This window comes from Lineus longissimus, chromosome 2 (assembly GCF_910592395.1).
Source record: "Lineus longissimus chromosome 2, tnLinLong1.2, whole genome shotgun sequence".
Lineage (NCBI taxonomy): Eukaryota > Metazoa > Nemertea > Pilidiophora > Heteronemertea > Lineidae > Lineus > Lineus longissimus.
The window spans coordinates 6,277,676-6,305,089 of NC_088309.1; the positions used below are offsets into that span (position 1 = coordinate 6,277,676).

Here is a 27,414-nt window from a genome sequence, read left to right on the forward strand (position 1 = left end):
CCGATTATACGAATAAAGATTCGAAGCACATGTAGTAATTGATCGTAAAACTCAGGAATTGTAGGCCTGTTCAAACAAAGTCTCGGTTTAACGACATGACGTGCAGAACATGAAAAACATTGGATATCCTGAAGGCCTCAGGCTACAATAATAACTGACCAGTCTGTTTACCACAAAATCTCGTACACAATTGAAAGTTCACTTAGGTGACATAACTTATTTTTGCCAAAAAATATGCTTACTGAAAGGAGCTTTTGACGCGTCGTGTGTACTGAACCAATACATGCAAAACATTCAACTGCATGTCTCAAAGTTTATTGCACGTATGGATATTGGTCATAATGCCATATCCCTCTTGTATCCATATTTCCCGGAGTGACGAGGCATAGGCCCCCTGGACATGGCGTTATTTCGCTAACACCGCACATGAGGACAGACAGGCTTTGGTGAGTGAAGCATTATAATATCAGATAGGCTGTGTCTGATTTCAGTCAATGAACCAGTGACGTACATGTATATACTTATATTTGCTAAGATAGTCAGTTGATCGCCATCACATGGTATACTGTGTACATAAAAGCACGTCTGAAAGAACCCGAAAAACCTCTTTGTTAACCATATCTTTGCCGATTTTTTAAAAAGCCAATCTATTTAATATTCTTTTCTCCGTATTCTTTATGTAGCATAACAGTGTATATGATGCACCAAATTCACGCGCGAGCCCAACACGTGACGTCATCCCTGGTTTCAGGTCACCAGACGAAACTTCCTGTTGGAAGTGAAAGCGTTGGGAGGGTTCTCCTGAACCCTTTTTTTGTGGTGAAATAAATATTCGATTGGAAAAATATTAATCAGTCAATCAATGTTTCTTCTCAAATTAATGGATTGAATGTCGTGCGTTTTTCTTTTCAGAAATCGAACCCACCGATGCATAGAACCACAACAGATAGCTCACTATGGATCGTCCGCGGATTGGCCTAGGGCAACTGGCCACTGCCTTCATCACCCTGGTCCTCGTAACCTTCTTGGCTTGCTTCTCAATCGTTGGAACTGGTAACATGTACGACAATCGCCACATCCACGCCTTGCGAGAAATGGTTCGCCGGCCTTCAGAGTCAAACCTTGAGAAAGTTAGCCGCCAGAGCCGAGAGCTTCAAGGAGGAGAGTCAACTGGCTTTTCTTTGGGTACCGCGGATGAACAAGAGTTACCAAGAACGAATCTCGCCGATCCGGAAAATTATAACTTTGTTCAGTTCATTAAAGAATCGAAATCATTATCGCGCATCCCGTTGAATTCTGTCTCTCCAGTCGCAAAAAGAATTTTCGAAAAGACAGACTGTAACCTCCCCGATTTAGTTTATCCGACGCCGATACTTAAAAAGAACGCGGAGGACTCTGTCCCTAGGATTTTGCATCTAACTTGGAAATCGGAGTTATTGCCGGGGTTGTCTGTGCAATGGGTAAAACAATGGAAGCGAACGAACCCAGACTGGCAAGTGTGGTATTGGACTGACACCCAGGCCAAGGCATTTGTTTCGAAATACTTCCCCACCTACACCGTGTTCAGGCGTTACAAAGCCGCCATTGAACGCGCGGATGCCATACGATATTTTGTCTTGTACCACTATGGCGGCGTGTACGCTGATCTTGACATTGAACCCCTGGTGTCATTGAACCCTATTGTTGATAAATACACATGTTTCCTTAGTCAGGAACCCGACGAACATTCTCAGTTACTGAGGCCATATTTTCTTAACAAGTTCCGATACTTGGCATGTAATGCAGTAATGGCTTGTCGAAAAAATCACCCGTATTTTAAATACGTGATAGACAATTTAGCCAGGAATCTTGCACATCAAAAGGTTACTGTTGGTCGGACTGGGCCGTTTATGTTGTCACAAATGCACGTGGAATACGTGGAGAAGTTTACCAAAGCTCAATGTGATGATCCAAACCAAAGGATAGGAATCATGCCTACCGAATTGTTTATTCCTACATTTGATTCCTTGCAAATAGAAACGATGAAAAGAATGTGCAAAAATCAGGTGAAGTTGCTTCCAGGGCAGCAGCGCGTCTGCACAGACCTAAGAGAAAGACAATATACAAATCAGGCGTACGACGTTTCTTTTACAGTTCACCATTGGTTTCATACGTGGACAAAGCTGGGACACGCGGAGTATTTCAAAAAAGGATTCACCTTCAATAGCACCCATATAAACAACGTTTTACCTGATGCGAAAATAATCATTGTTTAGTTCTTTGCTCTGGTGCTGGTTTGAGGGTCTGTGCGCTTCATCCAATGGCAAATCGAATTTTGCAAAACGGAACGTTCCTACCTCGTCGGCAGGTGATTATTACCTAGTTTAAGTTGTGCACTGTCACCTACACATTATCCGTGCAAAACATCCTCATGTCAGTACTGCAGCGACGTCTTGGGAGTCCTCAAAGGGAGCGATGAAGCATGTTTCGTTCCGCAAAATAACATTGGTCATTTAGACAATCAGTATTTGCGATTGTTGCGGTTTTGGCCTCACAACTTATACCTGAGCGATGTTTTGCTGTCAAACAGGACATCACTTTGTAAGGTGAACGATTGTATAGTGTCCTGAAACGTACATGTATGATTCGACTGCATGAAAGACATGATGACACTGTGAAATGTATTTGTTCATTGTTAAAAAAAGCGAAATCTATAATTCTGTCCGACATGTCCGACACAAAAACTGCTTTCTGCCGGTTGTCAGGCTCTATCGGGTTCAAACATTGATAACTGTTCTGTTATATATACATATATGTAGATATGTAGTCCTCGTCAATAGCTGCAGTAGTTTTTCTGACGGGAGGATTCCGCCGTTGTTAACGGTACTATATTGTTACAAGATGTATTTTGCAAACTTCTTGAGCCACTGTGGTGAGAGGTGGAGTGCATGTTTTACCTTGTTTGAATAAAATATTTCACAAAGTGTTGAACATATGTATGCTGTATGTTGTTTTATTCTACTTCTCTTTACGCAACCGTTCGCCCTTGGACTACATGTACTTGAAAATGACCTTGGTTGCCCGAAAAGCTGGATTCGAGAGAATGACAAAAGCAAAAGCTGCGTATAGTGCGCTGCTTGTACATGCAACTTGAATTGAATATCCTTCTTAGACAGGCGGAATTTTTACACGATTCATATCCATATCCCTTTAAACTCTATACAATGTATACATGCTTTCACCCTGTCTTTCGCGCTTGTGCTTAATCACCATGAAATCTCGGACTTAAACATGTTCGTGAAAGTCAGCGTGTGTACAAAGCCCCTTTTCAAAAAAGCTAGCACAATGAGAACAAAATGTTGTGATTGGGTTAGCTACATGGGAGGTTCCATATAGCATGAGGGGAAATTAGTACACAATGTCTATAACATTACGACAGAATATAGCAATGACTGCGGAAAACCCATCTAGTACGTTGGCACATGTAATATTCCGTTTGCACACCAAATTGACCACACAACTGGGCAAATATTGTTTTTCCATCTCATGTTTTCACACATGCATTTACTGCAATCATGATAAACATTTGTGTTGGTAACATGTTTAGCTAAGTTAAACTTAACCCGACTACCCGTAATTGTGCATGTAAAATTCGACTGTAGCTTCACGATTCGAGTGACACAGGACCGTCACAGAGAGAATGCCGGGAAACGTTTCGCGCAAAGAAGTCTTGGGAAAAGCGTCTTTCTTCTTTTCCAACTGACGAATCTACCCGAAAAGGATCATTCTATACGACTTAGTTACCGGTACTTTACTTTCACTTCAAGGTATGAGTGCATTTTTCCCTTTTTTCTTCTTTTTAGCCGATGACATTCTGTAGTTTCATTCACCGATATAAGGCGTTTCTACAAACACTTCATCTGTGAATGAGGTTTCCACAAAAAAGCTCGCATGTGAATGAGGTTTTCACAAAATTTGGCCTGCGATTGAAGGTTCTACAATAGTCGCATTAGAAGGATGTTTTCACAAACCCCGGCCCGGCCACTTCATAACCAGTCCGAAGGATTCCCCAAGTGCGGCGATTCGTCGCGGACACTATGCTAGGAGATACATGTACGTGACCTTGGTGTAGCTACATGTAGGTCAGAGTATTTGGGCAGGTATGAGGAGGAAGGTGGCTTGCTCATCAGTGTTTTGTCTACCTTAGGGTCTTTACCTGACAGCGTATCACGCTCTCTCATTTCAATTTCAGTCGCCAGTATGTCGCGAGTGAAGTACGTGTACAGTACAAAGCCAACAAGTACGAAGTCCTCCTACACCCGGTCAATCTCCATCGGGACGGTCTTCTTCATTCTGTGCTCCGTGGGTATCATCATTTTCCTCAGCTTTGTCAATCACATCGACCAGCATCGCTTAAAACGTGCCATGGCCAAGAAAAAGGACACAGCTTTCTCTGAGAAGCTCCAACAAGTGATATTACGTAGCGTCAGTGCGTCGAAGAAGGTAAAGCAAAGGAGGACCACGTTTGTAGTCAATCGCACTGTTGGTGAGTTTAGGGTGTTCATTGAAGAGTACAAGAATAGGATTACAATTCCGTATGACTCGTTGAGTTGTGACATTAAGGTTGGTTTAGCTAAGGGGAATTGCTCGATTGAGGACTTGGTGTACCCGGCACCGATCTCGAGTGGAAATGCAGGCACAGGAGTGCCGAAACTTTTGCATTTGACTTGGAAGAGCGAACGCATCCCTGGGATGACCATTCAGTGGATTAAACGTTGGGCAGAAACAAACCCCGATTGGGAAATATGGTTCTGGACTGATGCAACAGTAAACTTATTCATGTTATCAAAATTCAAGGCATTCAAATTCTTTCACAAATACCCTTCTCACATAGAAAAAGCGGATGCATTTAGATATTTTGTCATTTACGAATATGGCGGATTTTATGCAGATCTAGATATCGAACCACTCGCTTCTATAAACCCAGTCATTGAGACATACGGATGCTTATTGAGCCAGGAGCCTGACGAGCACGGCCTGCTACTGCACCCCGAATTCGCCAGCAAATTTAACAAGTTGGCTTGTAATGCGGTCATGTTTTGTCGGTCGCGACACCCATTCTTTCGCTTCGTCATAGACAACTTGCAGAAAAACTTCGAGAAGTACCGCGAGGTTCTTGATCGAACCGGCCCGGGAATGATATCGCGAGCTCACGTGGAATACATCGAGAAATATGCGGAGGATTTGTGCCGGGACAAGTCAAAACGTGTCGGAATGGCACCAGCCGAGCTGTTCATCCCGACATTTGACACGATGCAAATGGATGACGTGGTTAGAAAATGTGAGGGAAACAGCTCAACTTTTACGCAGGACAGGCAGAGAATCTGCCGAAACTTAGAAAATACAGAATTCGTAAATGCTCCATACGATGTTTCTTTTACGAATCATCACTGGTTGCATACTTGGACGCGCAAGGGTATACAGAAGAACTTCCGCAGGGGCTACTTTTATAACAGTACTTTGGTAACGGCTGTTCTCCAGAAGGCAAAACTAATTCGCTTTGTCAATGGGACATTGCAACGGACTTGATATCCGAATCCATTACAATATCGGTAGGAAGAAGTGGTGCGACTGCAGTTGTCAGTAGCCCTGCTATGCTTTTTCAGGGGCGGATCGTGGAGGTTGCAAACTAAGCCCGAAATTTAAGAAAAGCTTTTGGTGTAACTTTCGGTTGAAAGGGCGTGCACCATTCCCCCTTTGGATCCAGGCTTCTACCAGTACCAGGAGAAGGTGTTGCCAACGAGAAAGCCGTTACAGCTCCTTACCAATTTACACTGCTACCTATACTTTGAACGATCCTGGCTGATTTTAAATTTTATGCCACCTTTCTTGTATTTCTTGGTTGTTCAATTATCGTCATGTTTTTTGCATTGTAACTGTATACCCTGTTGATTTAAGGAGATGAAAAGTGTTGCTGAGCTTATATTTGTTGAAATGAAATAGTCGATTTAAATAATAACACAGGCAAAGAATTGACTGACATGCCAACACGGACTTCGTCCGTGTTGTCGAGAAGAATATTTAGTCGAGGTAATGTTGTAAGTTTCTGCAGATTTTTCGAATAACGTCCACACCGAGTCGATGCTGATTTGGTTTTTTTGGTCGCTCCTTTCTAATCCTGAAGAGCCTGATGCAGCATCTCCCTGGAAGGAGAAATGTAATCTGCTGTAAGATATCTTGTCAGATCATTTACTTTCCTGTTTAAAACTCACTTTACACTTCATTTCTGCCAACATCATGAATTTTCAACTCCTCATGAAAGAAGTGATACCAAACTCGAGGTTTGATTGCTTCACCAAAAAACGCGATGGTGGAGCTCGGCCGAGGTTTTCGCCAACATTTTATCTCTACATTGTTCAAATATAGCCACTTGTCGGTAATTTTTTAAAAATCGTGACCTATTCCACCCGAGCGGTTTTGATGAGACAATCAATGCCGACAGTGAGTTATCAATTTTTCTGACTGCTCACCCGAAGCGGTTTTGCTTGCCTGACCAACCATTGAATTCCATTGATAAGTAAGGAGTTGAAAAGTATTGCTGAGCTTATAAAAAAAAGTATGCTTGACGCGGTGTGCTCGGACATTGTTGCAACACGTCTGTGTCAGCTGTTTGGTATGAGGTTTTTTCATTGAAAACTGCGGTTCATTATGTGTTTCAGAATACTCGATAATAATCGGCTCTAACTTCAAAAGCCAAATACTTGCCGGTATTTCTCTGAAATCGTGACATACTTCGTGCTTTCTGGCAGGCTATTGAAACTCGTGCTCATGACAGTCGAGTAGCTGCCAATGTCCCTTGCAACTAGCCATTCTCCAATTGCCATGTCAGGTAAGTCGACGCTGTAGGCTAAAACGTCAGCTCCGCAACATGTCATGCCGTAGAGAATTGATACGAAATTCTTTACTTCACCGTTACAGGGCTACAAAGGAAATTAAAGCAACTACAAAAATAATGTCGTTGATGCCCTGTTACAACCGATAATGTCGACCCAAAAAGATGCAAAAACAGTGTTTATATCGTGCTCTCATCATGTCCGAAAGAAACAACCGCCTTTCGACATTGGAAAAAGTTTCAACATGAGTTAAACTGTTTGGACAATTATGCGTAGGGGAAAAGTTTCGTCGACATTATGCGTTAAACAGTTTGGACATCATGTGTTGGCAAAGAATTTGATAGTATACGTTATTTTGACATTATCGGATATTTTGGACACAAATGAGATGAAAGTGTGGACAAAATCCATCGATGAAAATGTTTCGACAATATGGGTCGATTTCGACATAATCAGTTTTTTTCATCGGCGATGAGCCAACATCGCAAGGCTGCAAGTTATTTGGGGATGAATTGGCCAGGTAGTGCATTATGATACATGTAATGCCGGGGTCAAGTGGCAGTTACTCATGCAAGGCCCTCTTCAAGCATGTTGACAGGGCTTGCATGGAGGCAAAAATTGCATGTAAGCAAAAATTCATATGAACAAAACTATGTATATTCTCTATCTCGTTCTGGCACCAGTGGTTTTCAATATACTCCGTCTCTCGATATTCTGTATACGAGGTAGGAGTATCAAAAACCTGAATCTCAGGATGTGTATATCGTTGATGCAAGTCTAGTTACTCACAGGAGTTAGTGGCTCTATTTTTCGTCCATCTCCATCACGCAGGAAGTTCAGGGAAAACAACTGAAACAGACTCTGGTTGCATATGTACATGGCGTCAGGAAGCCCTGCCTTTCTCAAGCGATGAACACAAAGATCCATTCCAGCTACAATAAAGGAAATATATGTCGCTACCTGCACTCGAACATCGTGATCTAGTCTAGATCTTCAAGTAAAATCTGACAAAGAAAAGAAAAGGACCTACCAATGGTGGCATCGTGCTAGCCAGTGATACGAACTACGCCACTGTCATACAGGTTGTATTTTGGCACACACTGTATTGTACATAGTTAGAAAACGAAACAGTAAGCTGAATTCAATAGAGATATTTCTGAACTTGCGGCCGGGAATCATACATAACTTGTAAGAATCGTTGAAAGTGTGGCAAAATACATACAAAGTTTTTATTCACAGGATACATTCGATTGTATGATTATTTTCCTTACCCAACATTTCTGGGTCTGGACCCTTACACAAGTCCTCGTAGCTACGGACCAGTGCCTTCTTATCTCTCTTATCGAGTATATTCATGTACACAGTGCCGAGGCTTGAGGCAAAGTACCTCCCAGGTTCAGCGACAATGCGGACTCCGGAACCTTCTGGAAAATGGAGGTCTAGCGCTTTTGTTAGCTCTGCACCAACCTGCAGCCAAGAAAAAAGACTCCGTGTTCACTGCTCAACTTGAACACTGTGTTCAAACGACCAAAGCTATATTTCCCACAAGTAGAGTCTATTGATCATATCATTTTGTTGTGCAGGGTGTTTCAATACAAATCGGGTATTTCTCAATCGACTATGACCCGTCAGCATTAAAATGCGTAAGAGTCCACCCAACAACGAATCGGGCTATTGGAATGTATTTCCAGTTGGTATCGCAGGCTCCTCCCATGACGCGCCTGTACACAGGATGAAGATCATCTGTGACATATCCATTTGGAAAGAAATCATCATTCCGTGAACAAACTCACACATTTTGGTGTGATGTCTATGCGCCATGAGTTTCACTGGCGAGTGTGGCGTGTGTCTGGGCGACTCTTTACGTGAAGTTCTATTGAGGTATGTTTCCTACTCAATGATAAGCAACATGAATGCTCGAATAATAACCTGATCAAGAATCTGAAAGCAGTGTTAAGCTTTGTTTCCAAAACAGTTAATCAATGTAAAAACGTGCTTCAGGTTAAATCCAAATTGTAATAACATCGCGTACCTTATCGAATTGCCCTGGTTCTTTCGGTATTCCTCCACAGATGTCCAAGAGCGAGACATCAAAACCAAACTCCCGCGCGATTTCAAACACTGACGCCACCTTTGCCATGATGTCGCTGTGCACCGATGGATTCAGATTGCCGTAGATTAACCGGTATCTGTATAAAAGAAATAATCACAATCTGACCATCCTATGAACCGATGAAGAAGGATGGAAGAAGACTATAGCGTCTTTCCCCCATTAGTTTTTTTCAAAATCTCAAAAACCTTCCAGTCATTTCCAAGAATGTAGGAATTGCGAAGTTCGAAACTCGAAGGCCCCGAAAGTGTGTGTTGCTTTGTCAGTTTCCAAGAAACCACCTCCATGGACCCTGCTATACTACCGATGGACGTGCGATAACCCACTTAGGAGTGATAGTTTCCCAGTCAACCGTTTTCCAGATATGGCGTAAAGCGGCCTGCGCTTTACCGTCGATATTTACAATGTGCGTGACGTGTCAATGTATGATAATACCTACGTTATTCCCAATACTTCTAACCCAAGCTCCTTAGCTTTTTTCAGTAGATGCTTGATGTCTTTTATGTGGCTTCCAAAACGGATACCCATTTCCCTACCATAAAGCTCGTCATCACTAGGAACCACCGATATCCTCAGTAGCAGCCTGACGGAAAAAAACACCGCATTTGTGATACATTATCCATCATGAGGGCAGTTTAAAGACCAGATCAGGCCAGATCACATCACATCGCTCACGATGTGATCTCGTAAAGACATTAAAGTATATACTACATCGAACCAGACCACACCTGAGACCATCTAGATCCCATTCGTGTGCGTTTACGCGGCAGACCAATCAAGACCGATCCGGATCGACCTAGATCGGTTTGGTCCTTTTATAAACGGGCCTATGGAGTGGTACAGCAAAAACTACTCCATCACTACAAGAATCTTAGCAATGGCTTCGAATGATATCCATATTTATCAATCTCAATGATACTAAAAGTACACGTATGTATGATGCGTTGACTCTTTTAGGTGTCGGACAAGCTTCCCACTTTGTCAATACGTACATCGTACTTCACCCAGTTTTCCTGTGAGATCCCGAGCCAAAGTTACCTAAGAACTACTCAAAACTTACTTAGCTTTTGGGTGCAACTCCTTTATCTTCAGCATTTCACCCTCGCTGTCAACGGATAAGGTGTTGACGCCTTGAGCGGCTAGATACTTCAGGAAGGGACCCGTCCGGACGGGATTCCCTATGATGATGTTGCCTGGCTTAACACCAATGCTTAGCACGTGTTCCACCTCTGGCTATAGTCACCATAACCGGCACATTTAAAAGGTTAAAAGTCAGCAAAATTAGCAAATTAGCAGGTCTGGAACAAAGGAAGAACGCCCGCCAATTTAGTCCATACTTCGAAATAAAGCTTTTTGAGGTTCTGAACTAGAACTATAATCTCAAAAAAACAGTTGTGTTTTTTCCATTTTACCGAAAATGCTCTACGGGGGGCATATTTGTGTTGGCCGAAAAACCATAAACGCTTTTTCAAAAGCTAAAAAACTTTTATTTCTAAGAGCGTACGTACTCAAGTTACAAAACATAAATTTTCACAGATCTGGGGGAATTTCCATCACATTCGATAAATGAAACGTGTTAATATACCATAAAGGAATCAACAAAATGTTATTCTGCCCTGCTAAGGCTGAAAGACAGTAACTGCATTCGGAAAATTTTGATCAACAAAAATTCAGTGCTTCACTGATCTAAAGGAATGTAACTAAAGTACCGGTATATGTCCTCACCTGACTGGCACATTCGAATCCGACACCAAGCTGCTTCATAATCCTGAGGATTATATCATCATCATTGCATTTAATTGCTGAAATGAAAACGCCTTATCTTTAGAACGGTAAAATCGCAAACAGCGATCTTTGATGATGATGGTGACAATGCCGTTAATGGTAATGATGGCGATGATGACGATGATGACGACGACGATGACGACGACGATGACGACGACGATGACGATGACAGTTACCGTAATATACGTCAACGCGCGGTAGACACCGTTTCCATTGCAGGTATCTTTCGATGAGGCCATCAAGATGTGTGATATAGATTGATCCGTTTACCTGAAAGTGATGAGGACAGTTAGTGTTATCCCTGTACCTCTCTTTCTACTCAGGGGTTGCCACTTTGCTGAAACTCGGTATAATATGTTATATATCTGTATACATAACGTATTAACACAATAAGAAATTTACAAATTTGAACGAACGGCGTATGGACGTTAAGGTATTTCAAAAGCTGAAAAACCTTTATTTCAAAGAGTACACAAATGGAAGTGGAAGCGTAGAACCAAGGAGGTATGGAGTAGAGGGGATTGCCAGACAGCATTTATTGTCAATACTCACGTCATACTTCCCCAGTTTTCCTGTGATATCACGAGCCAAGTCGTCCGGGGTGATCCCATCGCGAAGAACATAAATACTCCGATTTGCCGAGTTCTCCACCTTTTCGTATTTGGCCATCTCGTGGTTGTTGACCGGAATTCCAGTAGACATGTCGGTGATGAGGAGGGTTAACAGCACTGTTTAAATCTAAATTCTGAAGGCTCGTTGATTTCGCACTACCTGTTATATGGTTATATGGTTATACTTATGTCCGCAACGTCCTACGGAAGACGTAGGAGTGACAATTTAGGACCAGTCCGCACTTACCTTGGGAGCATCTGTGCGGTTCTCATTCAAGCATTCATGCGATCTAAGGATGTGTCCGAAACAGCCGTTTTTCGCAGCAGAGCACAACCACCCGAATAATACTCAAGACAGATGCCAGAACTATAGTAGTTATAGCGGAAAATTACTGAAATATGGCAGATTGAAATCTGTCAGCCGGAAGAAAATATGAATTACATGTATATACATGAACTGCACATGTCATTTGTACATGTATCTACATAAACCAGCTAAATTAGCACTGACACGCGAAAGTTGCCGATCGAAGCCGGGTAGGTCAGATTAAGTTACACGAATCGTCAATAGGGGTCACTCCTCTCTCACAGTACATCAAGATCATTCACCCTTGTACATATACATGTAGAAGAAATGAGATCATTACCGAATCCAACAAAATTATTCTCCTAATTATAAAAATTTCACGTATTAACGCTTAAATGCAAAAACGATGATGTAATGATGTGAAAATCAAAGACTGCACCTGTATTAAATTTTGAAATTTCAAATTGTGTACAACGCACTGAATAGAAATTTCAACAATGCCATTGTGGAGCCAGATAGAATGTATAGGCCTTCCAAGTTTCAGCGGATTCGTATGCATAATTACACTGGCCTATGTGACATTGTGCATTTCTCCTTTCCTGGACCACAAGTAATTACGAACGCTATACCCCTTGTAGTGTAAAAAAAACTTTTTCTAACGCATGAAACCTATTGCCGTCTATTGATAGCCCACGGTAAGGTGCAACCATGGTTTCAGTGAGAGAACTGAATACGCTAATACGTTCAGTCCAATAGCTGGGACTAAATCGCCCATACCGGTTCAGGTTTTCTTCATTACTCATGTATCTACCATCCTTCGCTCTTAATTTGGATTATTGGAACTTTGATATACAGCGTAGTAACGTGTGTCGTACAGCGACCCTAATACTTCACATCCTGAACTTCAGTGTAACACTCGTCACTTAATAACCGAGCTTATGTAACGTGTGCGAGGGGAGGACGACTGACTCTGCATGGTATCGCTGATGGTTACTTCACTGCTGGACGACATTAGTATTTTGTAAACTTTGGTCGCAATATATTTTCAAGACAAGTTCTAGATGCTATGGCTTGAAAAGGCTGACGATGTTTCATTGGATTTAAGACAAGGATCATGCTCGTATTAATACAGTCAAGGTAAATTTCTTCTCTGAGGTACCGCTACGCATATCCCTCTGTCCTCTGAAGATGGATTCTTCGTCTTCTTTCAGTTTCTTCTTCGTTTCTTCTTCACCATCATTAACATCATCATGGTATTCATCATCATCGTCATCATCATCAAGATCATGATCACCAAGGTCATCATGATCACGATTCATCGTTGTGCATTTATCTGGGATACATCGTAAAGTATACATCATCCTCAAATTCGTTTTTTTCTCACTCCCACGTCATATAAAAGGTATCGAGAGGAGTATACTGAAAACCACTGGTTATGCGAGGATGTAGGTGACAGATCACATGAGATTATCGACAGCAATTAACACCAGCTGGTCCACTACCAGTCTTTGATATCGATCTCCTGATAGCCAACAATTATTACGATAGTCTATATCATTGGCCGACTCAATTTGATGTTGATTCATTTTTTGTTATTCTACATGTAGGCCATCAGGGGCGTTGTTTCGGTTGGATTACTGTCTAATAGAAACCATCATTTGCTGGGAGACGTGGAGACCAACAGTGCCGTTATATATTTATGACGTCCTCCGTTTAGATGGCAAATTGAAACCCGTCTACTAATATTTGCTTGGATCGAGGAGACCAACAGTGCTACTATCTATATGAATTCATCCTTTTAGATGACAAATTGAACCCGTCTAACAATCTTTGCTGGGACACGATTAGACCAACAGTGCCGTTTTCCATATGACGTCCTCCGTTTTGATGGCAAATTGAACCCGTCTACTAATCTTGGCTGGGACTCGAGGAGGCCAACCAGTGCAACAATCCGAATACTGGATTCTACTATCGTTCGTGTGTTATAATGTTTGACTCTACCGCCCATTCTTTCAGATTCTGATTCAGAGTTCAAAACCTTCATGAGATTTGGCGAATTGCGACGGAGCGGTTGAGCAGCTGCGGACCTACAATACTGAATTCGAGCCTTGACAGATTGAGTCCATTTTTGAGACATTTTCGTTTTTTTATACTACAGAACACTTATATCTGCTGAAGAAAATTGGTATGTGATGGTTGCTGCAGTACGTTTCTCCGAGCTTATCACAGTCTGTGTAACTATCTTCGGCTTGGCACAAGGTAAATCAACTCTTTGATCATTTGATATGCATGAATTGATGCACACCCTAACCCCGGGACTCTAACTGATCAAAGGTTGCCCACTAAGACCATAGCCAGTGCTACAGCGGATAAAGTTCAAGTCTTTAATAGCAAATACTCCTGCTTTCATACTTGAAGCATTTGCTTCATATCAAATGCGCATTATAGTTTTTATTCACCACGACTGATGAGTTTTCAATTTGAGTCCCAATCGTACACGCTTGGATGACATGAGTAACACCACACGAAGTCATTATTAATACTTAATGTTAAACTGGATTAGTTTTGTTTTAAACAGTAGACGCATAGTGCATATTATAATGTAGTAAAATTTATACCGGCACGCACGAGCTCTTGTCCCCTTAATATTTTAGTGTTTCAACCATTTGATATATGTACATGTATTCTCAAATGATATAGAACTACTCAAATTAACAGAGTGGTCTTCCAAATATGGCGTTATCATTGTTAAGAGGGCGTCGCATGTATCCTGTAAAACGGCCATATTGTTTTCTAACCGATGTGTCACATGGCCAACACATGTATCTCATTTCCATGGCCGTAACTCCGGGGCGTAACTAACCCCCCACAAGAAGTCAATAAAAAAGTGTTTTTGGCCATGATTTTGACCGAAAAAATTCTTAAAATGTCATTATGTCCCTCCCCGAGATCCTTTTGCCTCCCCAACCCAATGCAATACATGCAAATGACTCTCGGAACCGAACCGTAAACAAGCTGGCAAGCTGGTCGATCATAGCGGCTGTTGCAGCCACAGCAGTGCAGCTTGAAGACTAATGATAAATGTACATGCCTGTGCTGTACAGCCAGTACTAGATTGTATAAGCTTGAATTAAATGAATGTCTAATCGGTGAATGTGCACTTCGACAGCAATTTCTTAGAGTCGAACGCCTGGGGCCAAGCATCATGATCTCTGTTACTTTGATACACCGTGAAGGGTGAAGTAAAGGTGGCTCTTTATAAAGGGTCAGCAGATCCCGAGGGCTCGATCGTAGGACACGAACACGTTAGCCTTTCACGGACCAGCACAAACCGATTACAGAACCATGGTATTGGCAAATGCGTCAGTCTCTGGAGGGGTCGTTCATTTGTAGATACGAAATAATGCGTGCGAATACCAGATATTTCTCTGTCTTTTTTCCAGGCGTAAGTTACCATGTGACCATGTACATTGCTGATACACCGAATGCGGCCACGAAGTCTGAAGTCATCGTCTCCCTTATTGGTACTAAAGGTGAATCTGAGAAGAAATCTCTCGGTAGCGTATCAACTACAACCAGGTAAGATGACGTGGTATACAATTATACTAGCCCTAGTACAATTATTGCCCCCACAGTGTAGAAAACAGCTGGCAGTACACACATTAATGCACATTAAGGCTATTTTGGCAGAAGTAGACAGAAAGCGGCAATTACATTCTGGTATATCCACTCCAGAAGTATAGATTTCAATCCGATCGCGAATACCGTCAAATAGGAGATACAATGTACTATAAGTACGTCATAGTCAAGTGGCCTATGACTTCATATCGGGGTGACGCATGTTACCGTAGATATATTTTCCATTTCAGTACTATCATTACTTCGCCCAACCTAGGTTTCCTGAAGACATTGGTTACTGAAAAAAAACAGTCGGGTATCTTCAACGATGATAACTTACAGTTTTTAAAGGTTGGTTGCTTATCGCGGGATCGCTATAACAGTCAATTCGGCCATAGTGCTGAGGGCGCTGTGAGCTTTTTGAAATATCTCCGCATTTTTGCACGATATTCAGGAAAGCGACTGAACAAGTCACACATCTCAGGTGCTTATTTCATGCGACAAATTGGCAACACATGCTAGAAGCAAGTTTCGAAACATACGGATGTTGGGTAATGAAGCGCCAAGCAAATAAGCGCCGAATTTTTGTCGATGCGACCTGCGCCGGAATCATGACCAACGGTTGTGGTTGTGGTTGGATTGCGTCCGCCGACTGGTTACATGTAAACTCGCAGGTTGTTACAGCCACTAAGATTGATCGCTCAGTGGCGCGGCGCTCATGATCTCTCATATCTAAAATTTGAGATAACTAAAGAAATAGGTAAATGTATATAATGAATTGGCTACATGATAACAGACAGCTAAACTATAACTTTTTTGTGAAGAGGAGATTGACGTTACTAATTCCTCTGATTTTCAGGTGACCGTCAAAAGTGATGAAGAAGCACACACCTATGCATTCCTCTGTCCGCATCCGTACTGTACTATCAAATGGCCAAACCTCATGGTGAAGCTGCACGGAGGAGGTAGGAGACCATGCAAATTCCTTCAAGTTTACTCTATCAGCTCACATTTTTTAGAAATAACATTTCTGGGCGATGATACTGAAAACGACGGTGCGCAAACGAGTGGCCGCGGCTCCACCTATACTTTAGTTCATTTCACGAAAAATCGATTCTTAGGGATTTCGCACAGAAAATATTATGCGTACACATTTCATCTAAATGTGAAAACTTCGATGTCCACAGTATCAGAAAATAGGATTGTAAATTTTTTTTCTTGCTTTTATGTTCTAATGCATGTTCAAGCGGCTGACCTTTTTCATAATCTCCATATAGTTGACGGTCAATGGTCAAAGTGGACAAGCTGGAGATGTGAATGCGCGAGAAACACTAATCGTCGAACACGTTACCGGAAGTGTGACAACCCAGCTCCTTACTTCACTGGCGCAGCCTGTGTCGGAAGTAATGTCGATACGATTATAAGTGGATGTTACGCAGGTAAATGGATATTAGTCGTTTATATACTTGTAGATACATGCATATCTTTACATCTCACACAATGCGTACTTGTTTTTCTGCCCCCCCCCCCCCCCCCCCACCCCACCCAACATGCCTACAACCAAACTGATGCAAATCTGAGACTTGGGCGTCAGATGCTTTTGTGGTATGCTCTTCCAGAGAAAATCACCAAGTTCATCAAGTTTCAAAATGGCATTTTAAGCATTGTGATTCCAAACTTGAGGATAAAGCTTGCTCACGATAATGATTACCTGGTAAACTCTATTCCACCTTGCAGAGTGCAGACCTTTTTATACTACTAAGACTCCGAAACCGGTAATCACGACATCAACTTCTTCCTCATCGTCTACATCGACAACGGAAAAGGGCCCGACAACGTCAAGCCGCCAAAGTCGCACCAATTCATGCAACGTTTTGATTATAGGTAGGTATACCAGCGTCATACATGGTGCCAAGTGATCGATGAAATGGTGCAGTCGGGGTCGACTGAGTCGTCATTTGTAGGCCTGTGAGCCTGTCAGAGCAAATTGTGGGGTCGGGGGTGTCATGGCGTTCATACATTGACCATTCACACATTGACCATAGACTGGCAATGTAATTTGAATACGACATTTATTTTCTCTGTATCTTTCATTACAGGAGCTGTTGTCGTCACATATATGCTGACTTGGCAAAGCTAGCGTAAAAAATGAGGAAGTCTGTTTTTTTGCTCAAGAAAATCAAATAACTGTGATCAACATTTCGTATCAACCTTTCCAAGGAAACGACAATAAACCAAGGCAGCATCTTGTGCAATGATGCACTCTTAGAAATAAGGTTTTTGAGGTTCTGAAGAACCTTTTAGAGTTTTTCTTTCCCATACAAAACTTCTGGCTCGACTTACTATCTCGAGCGCTCGACTTATATCTCGATTTATAATTATAACTTGCCCGCTAGACATCATGTCGAGTGCTCGAGTCATAAAAAAACTTATTCGGACATTCAGAAATGAAGTATGATGGCCTTTCCAAGCCACCGTAGAAACAGCATCGAGACCGCATCGACACTATCACAGAGTAGATTGATTGTTAGCAGCTGCATTTAATGAATCGTAAACCATCAGCGATCCAGACAAAGTCCTTTCACCACACTAGACGACCCGTCACATTTATTGATTATACCAGTGTTGCTTTTGATGACCGGTTGCTAGGGAATTCCACGATCCGTCTACGGTTTTGACACCAGTGCAATAACAACCTTTCCGGGCAGGCCGATGAGGAAGTTTAGCAATGAATATTCGCCTTTGAATTACATTCCGGACGCATATAGATCCAATTATGATGACGCAATCGACTGCCCAGGAGTCTACCTTGAATGAGCTGCAGAGGGGACAAAACAATATCTGTAACGGATGAACTAGCTCTGCATGAGAACGAAAAAATTGAAAACGTGTCGCCATTTGAGGCTTAAATATTGATTTTATGAAAATATCGATATGGTTCTGTGTGAGCCATATTTATACCTAACGTACATTATGTATGATAAGCCAACACAGTCTTTAATAAATATTTTGCATTGTGTACATAAATGTTTTCTTTAAACTTTATTATACGAGGTGGTGAGAACCAGTCTATTAAGAGATAATACGGTCAAAAATGAGTTAAGTGCATGTACCAACCTCTGACACTTAAAACCGAGAGAGCCTTATTGGTGTAGCTTCATCCGTTTACTCATAGATGGCCGCACTCCACTTTCCTTTTCCATTGAGAGTGACAGATTTTACAGAACGTCTATAAGACTGGGAGTCGATGGTGCAAGGTTTTTAATGTTCCTTTTACCCTGTGCCTTCCAAAAATAATCTCAGGGAAAGTTCTTTGACTTAGCAATTTAGTCGATTAGTTGGCAATCACTGAAGGATGGGACAATGAAGAGAAACAATCTTCTCACGCGAAGGCGCGAGATCGGAAGAGAAAAACGCCAGCCCAAAATAAGTCATTGTGTATAACAGTGAAACTGCAGATATTCAGCAATAAACATCGATCCAGTGAATGGACAACTTAAACATTAAGCGAATTATCGTTAAATGCACCCCACGACAAGTTTGAATAAACATCGGAAAACAAATGAATTAGGCTAACTAAATTTTCAAATAAAGTAGTTCTCTATCAATAGATGTCCCAGTTCAAGACATTATTTGGTAATCGCACCTAGCACAGGCCTACTGTGTATGCCGATCCAAAACCAATATTGTCTCCGCTCTGAAACGCGCAGAGGTCACTCAAGCATCGCCGCGGGCTAGGACTAATATGAATATCGCGAGATCTGATATGGTGAGATTCCTTCATGGATGACTGTCACTGTATACACACACGCTTAGCAACGCGATTGTAAACTATCTATCATATGAGCAATGTAGTGTATGTCACCAGAACATCACACACACACATGTCACCAACGGCCGCCCAATGCTTGGAACGTATTAAACTAAGTTTTACGATTTTATCCTGGGCTTGAGATTTCGATTTTATTGGTTGACAATGATACGTCTCACATCATTTCCCACTAGATGTTGCATCCAAAGTGTTATTTGGTCTCTATAGAAACTGACTGGCATAATCTAATGGTGAAACTTGCCGTATTGAGCGCATTATTGTGTGGGACATTGGACACGGTGGATGAAATGTACATCAAGTGCTTAACGTAATTGATTGAGGCATACTGGATATGGTATTGAAGTTAGGTAAGTGGTCCGTTGGGAGAAATTATGTTGTTAGACGTAGTAATATTGACACCGAATATCAGACCTCTTAAAGAAGATATTAGATAGCAAATCCTCTACCCATAATGCTTAGAATAGACAATGTCGTGGGAGATGGGGCCCGTGTTTCTGGAATAACCTCCAAAAATAAAATTTTGGCCGGGTCTATTTGGCAAGCCGCTGGCCGAATAGGCATCTTTTTTTTGTCCTGTTTGGAGAGCCGCTTGCCAAACAGCACTAAAAAGCCACCCTGTTCGGCCAGTCGGGCTTGCCAAACAGGTAAAAAATCTACCCTGTTTAGCGAGCTGGCGACTTTACTTTAATATTAATGAGTTCGGCTCTCCATTCAGGACAAGAAAAAGTCGCTGTTTGGTAAGCCGGGCTTGCCAAATAGTCACTTCCTAAAATTTTCTCTCTCATTTTAAGGCCCACGCGCTTTGGCTGTATTCAGTGCATTTCCAATGGCTGACATATGGCTTACTCATATACCGGTAGTGATTTTCAACAACATCAATTAAAATAAAACAAATAATCGCGTTTCTTACTCGAATATCAACCAACAGCTGGCCATTTTTATTTAATATAAGTGGGTTTAAGGGTTGACCATTCAATTTTGGCTAGAACTTGAAATCCTAGTGAACTTTGAGATGGGGGTTAAGGGTTTTGGTGAGATACCATGACCTCTTGAGCTTGCATAACTTATGTGTCAAAAGCAAGGTCTGATTTGGACGACTTTTTGGTAAGCCAGTAGATAACTTGGTTGATCCCCGTCATCCGTCTTTCACTTCGTGTGTTTATACACCTTCTCTACATATCTAGAGATATGTAACTTAGACATTTGTCACTGAAAGAATTCTTATTGTGGCAATTTTGCATTCATAGATAAAAGTGTCCCAATATTATTAGGATGGTAAGCTATATTCATCGACCTGACTTGACTGTATCGATATGAATATAAATGACCTCAAAATTGAATGGTGGCCCACTGATTGTGTGGTTGAATTCTCATATTACACAGTAGGGAATGTCACGGAAATACTTATCTGTACTGGGCACGAGTGCGCGGGCACGGATAGTCACATCTAGTAAACACTCAACATAAACTATTATGTGTCTGTACATTTTCATTGATATGGCACGTATTACAGTTGAACCTCACAAACAAATATCTACAGTATCTTTAAACAGAGTACCGTTTATTTCTTGCACGTGTAATTAGCTTCTTCAGCTCTGATTGCATTTTTCGTACATGTCCATCTTTAGCCTATAGGGCGTATCTACCGAACTTCAGCCGTTTTTCAAGAAACTTCTTCTCCTTGAGAAGATATCCTCCTCTTCTGAACTCGACACATTCTCCAAGATTGTAGCAGGGGACACTGAAGAAAAACCAAAACCGGCGAAATTAAGATCACAGTTTCGTTTCAGGTCATCTTCTCACAATGGGTACTGTTGGACAGCAATGACATGAAGACTGTCATGCAGTTTGAGAGCTAGTTTTGGCATCGTCTCCATGATCGATCAAAAGACCTGTATACTGTCTAACATTTGGCACTCACTCCATTTCAGATGGATATACACGTAAATTGTTCTGAACTGTACCGGTGACACAAGTATGAAGGACTTCGGTCTCTTACGCCTCCCTTTGGTTATATTCATGGTGCTACAAGCCACCCGATGGAAACTCGTGCAAGGTTGGTGGTTAAGTTCGTCAATTTATTTTGTCATACATGTAGTCATTCAGAATTCAATAATGGCTTTTGGAGAAAAAGCTATCCGCGGGGGGGGGGGGGGGTAGAAAGTGAGAGAGGCAGAGAGGGAGGGGGAGAGAGGGAGGCTTTTCCATTCGACAGATATAAAACACGATTGAGGTGTAGTATAGGAAACGCAGATTGGCAGAATGGTGCAGTGCAAATAACGTATTCCCTGCGCAGTATATACATGGATGAATTATTTCGCCGATTCCACATTTTAACCAACTCGGCCAATGTTTATGTGTGTTGATTTTATTGTCTTTCAGGCGTTGATTACAAAGTCACACTCTTCGTAGGCCCTGGTCAATCAGCAGGTACCACAGCCGAGGTTTTCGGTCAACTCACAGGGACGCTAGATACCACTGCCTCCACTTCATTCGGGTCGACGTGGTTGAAAGGATCGTAAGTTGCGAGCTCGAAGTTTTTTTCAATTATCTTTTCCGGAGAAGTCATACACAATTGACGTAGTGCAGTTATTACGAATGCGAATTTGCTGAAACTTAGTATTTTTATCATTTTTTATATCAGTCTAGACAACAGCAATGCTAAAATTTATATTGAGTACGTGTTCACGCGATTGGAAATTTTCAATCTGAACTCTAAGGTTTATAGGCCTACCGCATTTTATGTTATTCTTTAACATCAGAAACCATCCTTAATTACAGTTCCACATCACACATCATCACCAATTCGAGGCCCATCGGCCAAATAAAGTCAGTAGTCATACAGAAACGACCGACGGGCTTTGGAGGCGACGATGGGTTACAGCTTACCAAAGTACGTATATTAAACCAAAAAGAACCCCACTCCTAGTGAGAGCATCACTATGACCACTACACCGTGCAAACGAGCAATTCAAATTGCCGCCAATTAACGCGACTTTTATCGGCGCAGATCATCGTAGGTACCTGCTACAAGAATACCGCAGCAGCCGAGAGATCTTTCCGGCGCATAGTGCAGTGATTAAAATCGCAATCGCTCGTTTACAAGGCGTTATTGATCTGAGCATGAAGGGCACACAAATTGGCGGGGCAAGACTACACTCTGGAGGCCCTACCCAATAGAATATCGAAAATTTCAATTTAATCAAGAGCTAAATATTCACGTTCATGGCATCATTTAAGAATTGTAGAAATATTATGTTATATATTATATCTAATATTCATCGTGGTTTGTATTATACCGGAATATGCCCATTATAATGCATTTTTTGGTTGTGCCATTAATTGCAGTTTGTCTAATTAGCCCGGACAGGTCGGCTATCTAAGGGTATGTGTGTGACAGACCCTTCTAATTGGGTCAGGTTATAGAAACTATAGACAGTTATTCATCAATCCAAAAATTTCCTTCAATTTCCTTTATTTCCCACAGTGCGTGCTAATCTTGACTAATAGGGCCGTTTAGACGACAGGCGAAAAGACCGCATTCGGATCGAATCTGGATGAATCCGGATTAAAACCACCCAAGGCGATGGTACCTTTTTAGTCCGGATGCAACCACATTGATCCGGATCTTTTTGCGTTTACACGACGAAAAATTAATCCGGATTCGGGACGCATCCGGATTTTTTCGCGTCGTCTAAACGGCCCTATAGTTGTTACAGGTGACCGTAGAAAGCACTGCCATGTCTAGTGTGGCGACATTCCATTGTCCAACTTTGCAATATCCGATTCCTGAATCTTGTCACAAGCGCTAATCTTCTCTGATTGTTACAGGTGACCGTAGAAAGCACTGCCATGTCTAGTGTGGCGACATTACATTGTCCAACTTTGCAATATCCGATTCCTGAATCTTGTCACAAGCGCTAATCTTCTCTGATTGTTACAGGTGACCGTAGAAAGCACTGCCATGTCTAGTGTGGCGACATTCCAGTGTCCAAATATTTGCAATATCCGATTCCCAAATCTTCTCACAAGACTTCACTCATCAGGTAAGCCACAAGTGTGGTGAAACAGCTTTTAGGATAACACAAAACATGCATCCGGCCCGATAGTTTTATCAGAGAAATGGGGAAAAAAACGAATTAAATCTTTGTCACCGGGTATAGAAAAGCTTTTTTTCATTTTCCTTTTAAACCTCTCTATCGGGTGCATCTTCGCTGAAAAACCATACAGTTTTTTAAACGAGGTTTAGAATGATCAAACCAGTGTCGATGTCGTGTATGCTCGTCAATCTGTAGAAATGTTACCAAGGAAAACAAACTAACGGTAAACAATTCAAATTTTGTCTCCTATCAGTGACATGATGACGGAAGTGAGCCTGCACGAACTCAAAACCGGACAGGGTCAAAGTTCTTGACATGGCTGTCGCTTGGTTGCCCGAGCTCAGTCCACGAAAAGTTTAGTTTCTCGTCCTTGCAACTTCTCACTGAAGAAAGAACAATTTAACCAAAACCATTTATTGAATGTAGAGAATGAACGACTTCACAAAGCAATGTAGGGTTGATATGTCGGTCACTATTCTATCAAGTGAGTGAGAAAACAGGCGATTCGAGCCGGAACAGCCTACAGGTCTGCAAGAAAAGAGAAGTCCAATTCACAGTATGATGACTGAAGTGATAACAGCTGTGAACTAGTAATAAGAAGTTGAAAAAAGGCACTTTACTGTTGGCGTTTGAGAGAGAGATGACACAACCTAAGATGCAATTCCTTTTTTAGTCGACGGCAACTGGAGTGATTGGACAGTGGACTGCTCTTGCAAGAGTTCCAACGATGCTGTTGAATCCCGAACCTGCTCAAATCCTGCTCCATATTTCGGAGGAAAAGATTGCGTTGGTGAAAAGAGTAGGATTATCACAAATGGTTGTTTTAAGAGCGGTAAGTAAATTAGTGGAGAGCATTCGTAATAGGCTGCCGAGCTTATGAGCCAGATAGGCAACAACCTCTATCACAGCGTGGAGTTAATACTACTCTAATGCTACTTACGCTTACCTTGAAATAATGCCATCGCAAAATAGATGGAACCACCTACGGGATTAATGGTGTGGGATCCAGAACCCACATGTAGATGGTAGAGCTAATATAGTGGTAATCGTTCAGATATCCTTCTATGTTTATGAGAGAAGATTGCATAGGTTATTAGGCTTAACCCACGGCTGGATGGTGATAGTGATGCGGTTAGAACTACATGTACCGTTTGATAATGTAAAATCTCACAGTTTGCAACAAAAACTAAACTTGTCATTAATTATTCGCAACTGCAAATACAAAGCTCATCAAGAAATGTTAAGAAATCCATTGCTTGGAGAATGATTACATCCCAATTTGATAACGACACTAAGTTATCTTTTAATCCCTCGTTATAGTCTGTAAACCACCTACTACTATCCCAACCACTACGGTGACGAATACTGCAACGCCAGTGACAACCGACGATGATAATTCCAGGACGACAACAACTCCGGCGCCCACAGAAAACGCGTTATTTCTCTATGGTACGTCCCAGTGCTTTATTGTGATTGACATTGTCTCTAGTTTTGTTGACCGCTTTCTTTCTTCTTTGGGTCTTCTGGTCGCGTTTTCACCAAGTTTGAAGCCCAACTCAACTATGTTTTTTTTGTGCGCTGTACTGCTTTTCTTCTTCTAAATAAGTATGATATTATATATCTTTTGATTGGCCTATATTGACTAGAAGCTCAAATTGCTGCTGTGGGAATGTTGTAATATGCCTCAGTACTATTTTAATCGACATTTGATGAACAATCGTCGGTAGTCGTGGGAAAATTTAACCCATCGTACCAGTTGTATTTGTGATCAGGGCCTTAAATTCTTCCTTCCATATTACATCACACACAAAATACATGTATTCCGTATTCCTTTTTTTAATTTCCAGGTATACCAATCCTTGCAACTCTAGTGATAATCGGTATAATCTTGGTGATCGCCCTGTGCGTGTACTTCTGTTGCTTCGCGAAGAAGGAGAAGGAGGAAAAACCAAAACACAACCAGGTCGTTCCTAACCTTGAACGTCTTGAGGAGGGTGGGAGTAAGCCGCAATCAAGCATGTCAGGGCGGCCATTTGTAGTCGAGCCGATAAAACACAAACCCGAAGGGTCTGGTGCACCAAAACAGTATACGCTACCCGTATTCGGGCCCGGGGCAGAAAAACGAGAACTATTCGGGGAGGATCCTACGCAGGACGATAGCGGTGACTCTCGGACCTCACTTTTGAGGGAAGAGAGTAGGACTAGTACGCCTGTGAAAGCGGCTTCCTTGCCCTCTTTGCAGGGTCAGGAGGAGAATTTATATAGTGAGGTGGCCGCTCCTAGAGACGAAGTGTCTACTGTGGGTGGGATACCGGTAATCGTAGGAGCCACAAAGTGGACAACTCGGACTTCTGCACCTTCTTCGCCGCAGAAAGTCATACATAGGGAAATTGTGCCGCATACCATTAGCCTTCCAGGGAATCAAATCATACGCGCTGGGTCCGTAATTGAATCCGAGGACATATCGGAAGTGACGAATAAGAAGTGCGTAATACTAGGTTAGCACTCAGGGCTTCCTAACTGACTGCGAAGGTATAGGTACGTTCACGTTGTTGATAGTATTAAAGGCATTTGATATGATTCTGTGAAGGACAACGACATTCATTTTGAATGGTTTTACCACTTCTGAAAGTGTCGGTACAGTGAACAATGACCAACGTTTCTCGTTGGGTCCTTGATTGAATATGCATACAGTAGTGCCACTCTGGTGCAATGTTGATTTCGTTTGAAACAGTTCACCTTTTGCAAGTGGTTTCATTATGCTTATGATAGAGTCCATAACTAAATCGGGTCTTGGCCAATGAGAGACCCAGTACTTGCCATGACCATTCTGTCTGCGCCGAACGAGCGATGAGAGGTGTCTTCTGCTTGGGCAATACCACGTCCTGCGTGTGGAAAGTGCGTACTGGTCACCACTGAAATCGAAACCTGTGGCAATCCTTTATATCCCGACCAAAATGGTATAGAAGCATTGAAAAATTAAATGACATCATCAAGTGCCTTAGTTTCAGACTGTGATAGTGATATTCGCTGTACAAAGTAAATGTACTGTCAGAATATCTCGGTTAAGGAGACCCTTTTGGAGAGACGAATGCTTTCCCCTACAGAGAGGTTGTCTTGACATATCAAAGGTGTCCTCCAAGGGAGGTTCTGTTGTAGTGAAGAGAGTTTGTATAAACGCAAATTACGCCAATCAAAATATTACCATTGATGTTAATCTGGTTGTGTCCCTCGCGATGTTTTGAGATAAGTCACGCGAGTGTTCACCCCACTGCCCTGCACTCATGTGCCTATCGAGCTGCCGTCAGGTTCCCGTCATGTTGTGGCCAATGATGAGATGCGAAAAAAAACATTGCAACAATGTACACAAGCCTGCTGGGAAGAAATATCCGATTCACGAAGTGTACGTGTCGGGAACTATATTATACATGTAGTTGCTGATCCAACGGTGCCGATTGTCGTGTCGGGAAGGTGATGGAAACTCATCCGGAATCTGATACCGCAATACAAAAACCAGGTGGTTACGTGTAAGCTTCAAAGGTATTTACTTTGATATGGTAATTGGTAGATGAAAAGTTACCACATTTGTAAAACTGTTTTGAGAGATTTTCTCAAACTTTACAATGCTTTTAATTGTAAAACGGTCCCTTAGTCCAATTGACGACATTCTTGTAGTATTTAGTAAATGACACAGAGTGTCCCAGAAAGAATGTATAGCAACTGGGACCAAGATATCGTTATTATATATTTTATCAAAGCAGGTGTTTTTGTATATTAAGTACCTCGCCATTATACATGTACTGTCTTTCTTAAATAAATAACAAATTCTAAAACACCTTGGTTAAGACTTTTTACTTTCAAAAAGGATATTTTTTTGTCTTAGCCGTGTTTTGACCACAGAGGTTTTGGTGAGACAACCATGGATTGGTATAAAAATGTGTCGAAAGCAGATTCTCGGTAGACTGCACCTAAAAATATATCTCGTTTGAGGTGTTAGGAATAGAATTTGGGCTCAAATACTCCTTTCTATTAAAGCAATCATTTATATGCAATCTCCAACCTCTATTGGAAAGGAAAACAAATCAAAACGGTTAAGAATATTTTCATTTTGTTTTATTTCATTTGTGAGGACCGGTTGCTTTTTACTATATCACCCTCAGTCTACTGAATGAATAGTGT

General features: G+C 41.8%; 4 protein-coding genes across 5 annotated transcripts; 3 read left to right on the forward strand and 1 right to left on the reverse strand.

The window, feature by feature from the left end:
* The first annotated feature begins 283 nt into the window (after positions 1-283).
* On the forward strand, positions 284-2,974 carry LOC135503608 (uncharacterized). Its single transcript, XM_064797238.1, has 2 exons — positions 284-446; positions 913-2,974. Exon 2 carries the CDS (start codon positions 957-959, stop codon positions 2,253-2,255), a length of 1,299 nt encoding a protein of 432 aa, XP_064653308.1. The 5' UTR covers positions 284-446; positions 913-956; the 3' UTR covers positions 2,256-2,974.
* Positions 2,975-6,766: 3,792 nt separating this feature from the next.
* Positions 6,767-18,310, forward strand: LOC135503616 (uncharacterized). 2 transcript variants are annotated; one of them, XM_064797250.1, is made up of 8 exons: positions 6,767-6,868; positions 13,844-13,944; positions 15,129-15,264; positions 15,555-15,654; positions 16,163-16,268; positions 16,581-16,742; positions 17,041-17,187; positions 17,403-18,310. In XM_064797250.1, the coding sequence occupies exons 2-8, from the start codon at positions 13,878-13,880 to the stop codon at positions 17,441-17,443; spliced, it is 759 nt and encodes a 252-aa protein (XP_064653320.1). In that variant the 5' UTR covers positions 6,767-6,868; positions 13,844-13,877; the 3' UTR covers positions 17,444-18,310. The 2 variants fall into 2 exon arrangements, with proteins under 2 accessions (XP_064653320.1, XP_064653319.1); XM_064797249.1 differs by lacking the exon at positions 6,767-6,868 and adding an exon at positions 12,464-12,822.
* Positions 6,873-11,524, reverse strand: LOC135483976 (ornithine decarboxylase 1-like; the record flags this gene model as incomplete). The annotated part of the gene is made up of 9 exons (XM_064765047.1): positions 11,320-11,524; positions 10,944-11,037; positions 10,708-10,784; positions 10,043-10,215; positions 9,422-9,565; positions 8,905-9,061; positions 8,144-8,339; positions 7,662-7,804; positions 6,873-6,959 (listed from the first exon to the last, which is right to left on the reverse strand). Coding segments are annotated over exons 1-9 (1,221 nt in total), but the record flags the coding sequence as incomplete, so codon positions are not given.
* Positions 18,311-19,153: 843 nt separating the features above from the next.
* LOC135503605 (uncharacterized) lies at positions 19,154-27,048 on the forward strand. The gene is made up of 8 exons (XM_064797234.1): positions 19,154-19,482; positions 21,067-21,191; positions 21,518-21,653; positions 21,917-22,028; positions 23,079-23,181; positions 23,909-24,067; positions 24,556-24,684; positions 25,083-27,048. The coding sequence occupies exons 2-8, from the start codon at positions 21,113-21,115 to the stop codon at positions 25,736-25,738; spliced, it is 1,374 nt and encodes a 457-aa protein (XP_064653304.1). The 5' UTR covers positions 19,154-19,482; positions 21,067-21,112; the 3' UTR covers positions 25,739-27,048.
* The last annotated feature ends 366 nt before the right edge of the window (positions 27,049-27,414 follow it).